Here is a 7786-nt window from a genome sequence, read left to right on the forward strand (position 1 = left end):
GATATATTTACTTCAAAAAGGAGCACAAGTGCTTTCCATGATGTTCAACAGACGTAAAATCCAAGATGGCGCATACCTACTTTCTGGGCGCTCAGTGCTGCCATTAATGGTAAGAAGCTGTATTACTACTCCCTGTGATCCGTACAAACATGGAATCCAACATGTTAAATGTAAAGCCTACAAGAGGCTGAATGTACATGCATATACGTAGGCTAATGCTGATATGTAATATGACATTCTCACTCATTTTACAATTTTTGTACTTTACTATTTAGCCTACTTATTAATTATCTGTCACTTGTGTGTATTTCTTATTCATGGATCATAATGTGCAGATCTTTATTGTGTTTTTTCTACCTGACAGAGAGATCTGCAGCCTACCAGAACATACAAGTTCTGAATCTTGCTTACTTTACATCAGCTCATATTGACAATGTAAGACAGGAGACAGGATATTACTCTTAAGCTTTTATTAATATTTAAGTTTGCTTTTTTTTTAGGATGTTCATTGTGATATACACAGAAAATTAGCCAGACAAGTACAATTGATTGTATTCTCTTTACCTTTAATCTTTTTTAATTGTTTATTATACTATTTTCCCTTATCAGCTCTAATGCTAAAAGAAGTTACACAAGAACTATCACACACACGGTTAACTAACTTGTGAGCACATCGGGACGGTAAACTAACACTTCACAGAGATAAAAAAAAAAACGAATAATAACAATCCCAAAACATAGAGGGGAAAGAAAAATATGATCAAAGTAAAAATGAAGAGACAAAATGGACAAGCATTTACAATCACACAGCCCTGCTCAACTCTCCACAAATAAGTACCCATCCTATTCCTTATTTGGCAATTTCATTTCCTCAGCTCCACCCGTTGTCCCTTATTTGGTAGACGCTCCCATGCCTGGTTGCGTGAGTTTGGGAGGAGCATTTACATTCTACACTTCAGCACTTCGGACAGCAACACAAGTGCAAACATGGCGGCATCCTGGTTCACATTTGCCATTTACACCCTGTAGCTCAAATCCAAACAGCAATTTGTGTTTGCAACAAGAGAAGTGACGTAAAACAGATCACTGTTGTCACTGCCATCATTAATATCTCCCAAGTATACCAGATGGAATCGGAGGCCCTCCGCTGACTTTCTTGTCACTGTCGTCATCACCCATCTCTACTTCATCAACCAGGTTTGGAAAGGAGCGCTAGGCGGCCTGAGAAAGAAACAAGCAACCTCCAAATGGCTCGTAAAAATCATACTGCTTATTAAAAGTAATAGAAAAAATAAATCAGATGCCACGCTGCATCAGAACAGAAATGCGTGCACATAACTGGCACAAACGCTCCAAGGATCGGGTCATTGTGTGTCCAATGGTTGCGTGTCGTAGGGCAGTGGTCAGCTTTGTGTTGAATTTAGATCCACTATAAATGCTCACAGTATTTCTGATGGCAGAATGTCGCCCTCGTCTTTCGGGGCTCTTGGTTTTGGCAGTAAGAATGTGCTGCAATTCCAGATTAGTTGTTTCAAGGTGCAGATATTGGCTGATCATTTTTCATCTTTTTTTTTTGAGTGTGTTGGCAGTGAAGGGGCTGGTACATTGTCATTGATAAGTCACAGGGGGTTTTGTTGGTCTCAAATTTGAATTACTAAACTTTTCCAAGGGACCCTCTTTGCTGCATCTGTTGTGCTTTCAGGATAGGAGCGCGTCAAACACGCACCCACATTTACTTCCTCGGACACACCCATACATCGCAACCATCGCAACACAATTCTCGTGACCCCGTTGCTTGAATAAAGCCGCTTGTAGCTCGGGAGGAGCTTGTGTTCGCACAGGAACTCAAGTAATGCTAGCTGGGTTTGTTAGGAGGTATCCATGCACGGGCAAGGCTAAGAGATTACAACCCAGATGATAGACACAGTGATCCCTTCTGGCCGTGCCTAACACTGACATGCAATATCCATACTAGCGTGCTACCTAGCGATGTAACGCTCCCTGTTGTACGCAAGCGCGGATATTAGGACACACAGTGCTGGACTGCCAGCGGTATTGGAAGCACTATTTAGCGTGCGACTAGTGTTAACGATAGCTCAAGCTAACACCCTCAGTCTCTCATGTGCTTACCGCCAAGTTCACTAAACGCTCCCAAGGAAACAAAACAGCAAACACACACACACACACACACACACACACACACTCAAATCCACGCAACTCATTAGCAGAATATAAAAGAAAATTATTATCCAGTCAATATTCATATGGGCTGATTCCAGGCATGCAACTTCTTGAGTCTTGAAAGCAAAATAAGAAAAACAAAAAACAAAGCTTCCTGCCCACCTCCAAATCAACAAATCCGATGGGAAAACAGAACTTATAGACGGGGCAAATGGAAGACATGAACAACCTGGCAACATCAAGGAGGAAGTGGTCACTATCATGGCTCTCATTGGCTGTCAGCCAATCAGTAGCTTCAACCATTCGCCTAGGCAAGGTTACAAATGAGTAAATAAAATCCGATTAAAGAAATTAAAATAAAAACTAGTTTAAAAGTAGTAGACACACATTGTTATAAGTATCTCTGCCAGTATTTTTTGTTTATTTTTTTTTTATCTATGTATATTTAAGCTTATAGTGTAATAAAGAGAAAGGTGTTACTGTGTTTTTTTTCTATTCCATTATCATCATCATTAACGTAATCATCAGCAATACCGTCTTCGGAATTATTACTATTGGTTAAAGCAAGGTGTGCGGTCTCTATAGGCCTCCTTGTGTAAATGAAAGGGCTCTATTGGCTGACAGAGGCTCCAATAGATGGAGGGAGAGAGGACCGTTGGCAGGTCTTTCCCCACCTATTCATCTCTTCTTGTCTACACTTCTTGTATTCATTGTACAGCACAATCCACTTTGTTTTCAACTGGCAGGGTGATGTGAGGAGAAGGACTGGTGCGAGCTGTGTTCTTCCTCTGAAATCCCTCGTTTTCTCTTCCTCCCTCCCTCTCCCTGTCTCTAGTCCTAGTCTGCCTCTTGTGGGAAATGGTGGGAGTTGATTAGTGACAAATAAGTAACCCATTCCTCTTTTTCCTACATTAGCGGCGCGCCTCATGTTTCCCCTTCCCTTCGCCCTCCTCACTCACTCTCACTCTCTCGCTATCGTTTTTTTTTTTCTTCAGCAGGACACCTCCATCGTTTGGGAGGGGCTCGGCGGCATCTGGCCGCCCTGCGAGCCCTGGGACAGGGTGCGGGAGCGAGAGCGGGACCCATCCATGGAGTAGGAGGAGGAGAGGGAGGTGGTGCGGGAGCGGGACAGGCGGGTCATGCAAGATGAAGCCACTGTGGAGAGATGGGTGGAAAGAAATGAGAAATCAATGGAAACAATGTGCAACATCTAAAAGGATAAAGATGGCGTTATTCTTATTGTTGACAAACCCTAAAAAAAAAGACCAAGTGAACTTACTGTAGCCCATTCCTTGGATGAAATACTTGAAAGCCTCAGTCAGTTTAGCAGGCTGCAAACCCCAAGAAAAGAAACGGTTCAATCAGTACACTCACCAGTTATTTCGGGGTGCATAAATTTGAGTGAGAGCATGTTCTTCTCTGCTGAAGGCCAACCTGCTGCTGGCTGATTCAACAGGTATGTTTAAACGAGACAATCTTGCCCTTTGCAGCTTTAACGTCCACGATTTTGAGTGTCAGAAAGAGGCTGTTACTGTCGTTACCTGGGTCAGCTGAGGGAGACCACCAGCATCAGCCATCTGTGGAGGATGGAGAGAAGAAGTGTGTAAGAATCAATGACAGCATAAAGTGTAAGTGATTCGAGAGAAGGGACAAAATCAGTTCAAAAAAGAAAGAATTCCGGTTTTATTACCTTTAGGAATGAAGTTGTTGTTGGATCCATTTTGCTGTTGCACTCCACCTAGTGGTCACAGAAGGTGAACAACAGTTAACCTCTGCCATCAAACTCTCCCTGTTGATATGAATCTGATAATATAAGAACACTTGAATCCAAGTCGCTCAGGTTCCCACTAGGAAACATCTTAGACACAAACACTTACGGCAGCTTCCTCATATGGAGCCTGGTCGCCCACCACCAACATCACTGGACACCTGAGGAGGACAGACATAGAGATTGGAAGGGTGGCATATAGAGATTTCAGAGGTTTATATTAAAAAAAAATAATTATCAATGAAGTATAAACATAAAAGTTTGCAGGGGATTTACTTGAAGGAGTTGTTGCGGTCAATGTTCAAGTCTCTGCGGCTGGAGGGAAAGAAGAGAGAAGATTATGCCGGCCGTTGTTTTGAAGCAGAGCATACCTGCGCTTGCGATGTCGGCGGGTGTGTTTACCTGTTGTAAGTCTTCCAGAAGAGCTCCATGTTGACCAGATTAGACGCTTTGGAGATGCGCTCTCTGTGAGACTGCACTAGATTTGTGTTTGATGACATCTCCTCCTGCAAGAGAATAACAACCGTTTGTTCGACTGCAGCCCAAAACAATCACAACAATCACCGAGTTATTAGCAATTTATTTGGAAATGCGTTTTGCATATACACTTCAATAAGACATTAATGTCTTTGTACCTGACTGAAAAGGTGGGACAGGATCTGCTCTGTGAGGGAGGACGTCACGGAGCTGAGCTACAGAGGGAGAGGAGGAGGAATCATTAGGATCGCTCATCACTTAGTATATTTAATATGATAAACTACGACATAATCAATACTACCCTGGGACACAAAGCATGCACAGAGTCACGTAATCTCCACAGCTACATAGATGTAGAGAAGTCCCATCAGGACTAACCAGATTCAAATCCCAGGTGTGTTTATGTGCACAAGAGAGTCGTGAAAGAAGGAAAGAAGACGCAACGTATACCTTCTGAGCAGCCCAGTCTATCCATCCTCGGGCGTTAGGGTCGATGTTGACCAGAACCAGACCTTCCACTGAATCTGGGTTTGCAATCTGATGAGAGAGAGGAAGCAGCAGAGAGACGGATGGTAAGACGACGAGAAAAGCGTCACAGGACTGAATGTTTTCTGGTTATTTCAGTCGTCAACATTATAAACAGACATGTTCATGAATAACACCGTGTAGAAAAGATATGATTATGTAAAATCTGTTCACTCAGTATACACGAGAAAACTGCTGTTTGACGAATGAAACAAGGTGCAGTATAATTAGCGGCTGTCAGAACACGAGAGCTTAAAACAGCAGATGACACTCACCGCGAACTTGGAGAGGATGTACGCTCCCACTCCCACACCCACTCCGATCACAGTACGGAAGCTGACGGGCGGACAGAACAAGCCAACAACACATTCAGAAAATCTGCACGTATGTACATGAATAGATAAAGTGTGTGGAGCTGCATGGAGGAGTCAGTCAAAATAAATCTGTATCTGTATTTATTATGGCTTACAAGACCAGAAGATCCATGTACAATCGTGCACAATCACCTTCTGTGCACAGGAGCCAAATAAAATGCTTCTTCTCACGTCAACATCAATACCGTTAACTCACTTGAAAAACTGCAGGACAGAAGGGATCATCTCTGCTATGGTGTCCATGGAGGGATACTGGTAACTTTAACAGGAAGCACAGAAAAAACATCACTTTCATCATCGTCTCACCACAATTAATCTCTTAATTACCAGAAATTACCCAAAATACATGAAGACAAAACGCTTTCCTTATCATTTCATCTCAATCCGCCGGGATTTCAAACGAGAATAAGCTTCAATTTCTAGAATCAGCAGCGGGAGTTAAAAGGTCGCAGCCGAGATGCCGTGACAATACGCCAAACACAATCCTCCCGAGCTTGTAACATAATCACGCAAGTTAGAGGAGTGATAGAGAAGTGAAGTGGGACGAAATAAGACGCACATAAAGAGAGGGAAGATTTTCTTTAAACCTCTGACAAGAGCGTATATTGGAGAGCGCAGAGGAGGGAGATGTGAGAGATGGGGAGTATTTTTGGAAGAGATTAGATTTTAAGCCTCCCACAGAAGATTGTTTCCACTTCTGAGAACCCTTTTCTTCAAGGTCACTGCAGGACGATGAGGGGAAAATCAGCATTCCAACACACACACACACACACACTTGACTACACAAAGGCGGACGTCGTACCTCGCGGGGTAGGCAGCAGCCCCCTCCTCCTGCCCCGGAGAGTCAACGTGAATCAGGGTGAAGTTCTTGACAATCTCCTGCATCTCCTCGAACTTGAACAGAGGAGAGAAGCAGCTCTTACCTGCCAGAGAGGAAACAAAGAAAAAATGAAGAGAGGAATCAATCAAAAAGAGACACAAACGAGTGAAGAGTTGAGAAACAAAAAAAGGCTGAGAGAGAGAGAGAGAGAGAGAGAGAGAGAGAGAGAGAGAGAGAGAGCTACTCACTGTCCAGACCCACATCATGGAAGGTGAGGATAGCAGGCCTGCGGGTGGTTCGCGTGCCGTGCAGGGTCACGTGCAGAACGCCGTGGGGGGTCTCGATGCTGTGCTCCTAGTGAGGAGAAAGAGAACATGAGTGTGACTTAAAGTGTGATATTGCTGGAGTGAGCTTGGAGATATTTTCTGCCTGTACCAAGTGAAAGTCCCCCAAGACTTTTATTCCAAAACAACATCTAGATCTTTATCGACTCTTTCAATCAATCAAAACTTTGTTTTTTTGCAGTTTTGTTTTGAATAAACTAATGCAAATTCCTTGTATGCTTCAAAGGCTCCTGTAAAAGCTTTGTAGTTTGCTTGAACTTGAAAATACATTAAATTGCCTTTAATTATTTTGCTGTTTTCTTATTGGAGAAAGGACAACAGGAAACAGTCGTACCTGTCCTTGGTCCAGGAGTATCCGAGCAGCCACTTCCGCATCCTGTGAGAAATGAAAGAGTGAAGTCTTGTTAGAACAAGATGTGCGTGTGATTGTTGGACGTATACACACACACACACACACACACACGGGTACACACACCAATAAAACATATTCATAAATTCTTCTATTTCTGTAAGTGTAGACACTTTGTGTCATTTCATTTCACGAGTCTGGAGTGGAACACCTTTCTTTTCGTCTTCTTTGCCTTTTCATCGCGAGGAATAACGAGTGAAACATTCTCAGCTTTGTGTTCTTTCACAGTGCTTTTATGTTAAACGAGGTCTCGCCCCCTAATTAACGCCCACACAGGCAAGAGGGGCGTCATTACACTGCAGATCCAGCGGCAGGAGAACCTTTTCGGAGGAGCAGGTGGTTGTGGGATACCGGGGTGTGTATGGAAGAAGCCTTTTAAATGGGATATTCATTTGAAACCTTGGATCCATTTACCCCGCTAATGAATTACTCGCATCACAAGCTCTTAGGAAAATGAGCCGTCTGTGAAGCTGAAGTGGTGGTGGGCGTCCTGGAGGTTTGGGTGAGTGGAGAGAAGACACTGCATTATAAAAGGTCACTACTCTAATACATGTAAAGCTCATTCTCCATCTTAGAGCACGTGGTAGAGGCTGGATGCTAAATAGCATGAGGGTGGAGGCGGGATGGCGTAGTGAGGTTAGGGTTAGGGTTAGGGTTACACTGTGAAAGTCTTTTTGTGTTGGCGCTGTTTCCCTGTTTGCCCACCAGCTGACAGCAGTGAGAGACTATAGCGGCTCTGCTCTGCTGCACTGATGCTGCTGGAGAGGATGCAGGAGATCTGCTCTCGCTCCCTCTGGGCTTTGACGTCAACCCGGCAGATCTGAGCCAGCGCTGCAGCTTTGCACACACACACACACACACACACACACACACACACACACACACACA

General features: G+C 43.7%; 1 protein-coding gene across 1 annotated transcript; it reads right to left on the minus strand.

Moving 5' to 3' along the window:
* Positions 1-453: 453 nt before the first annotated feature.
* Positions 454-7715, minus strand: ndrg2 (NDRG family member 2). Its single transcript, XM_031850647.1, has 14 exons — positions 6824-7715; positions 6394-6499; positions 6128-6248; positions 5522-5584; positions 5227-5287; positions 4877-4963; positions 4585-4641; positions 4352-4455; positions 4226-4264; positions 4059-4110; positions 3872-3919; positions 3723-3758; positions 3461-3512; positions 454-3336 (listed from the first exon to the last, which is right to left on the minus strand). Exons 1-14 carry the CDS (start codon positions 7019-7021, stop codon positions 3173-3175), a joined length of 1188 nt encoding a protein of 395 aa, XP_031706507.1. The 5' UTR covers positions 7022-7715; the 3' UTR covers positions 454-3172.
* Positions 7716-7786: the final 71 nt, after the last annotated feature.

Source organism: Anarrhichthys ocellatus, unplaced genomic scaffold (assembly GCF_004355925.1).
Source record: "Anarrhichthys ocellatus isolate YVR2014 unplaced genomic scaffold, GSC_Weel_1.0 scaffold11, whole genome shotgun sequence".
Lineage (NCBI taxonomy): Eukaryota > Metazoa > Chordata > Actinopteri > Perciformes > Anarhichadidae > Anarrhichthys > Anarrhichthys ocellatus.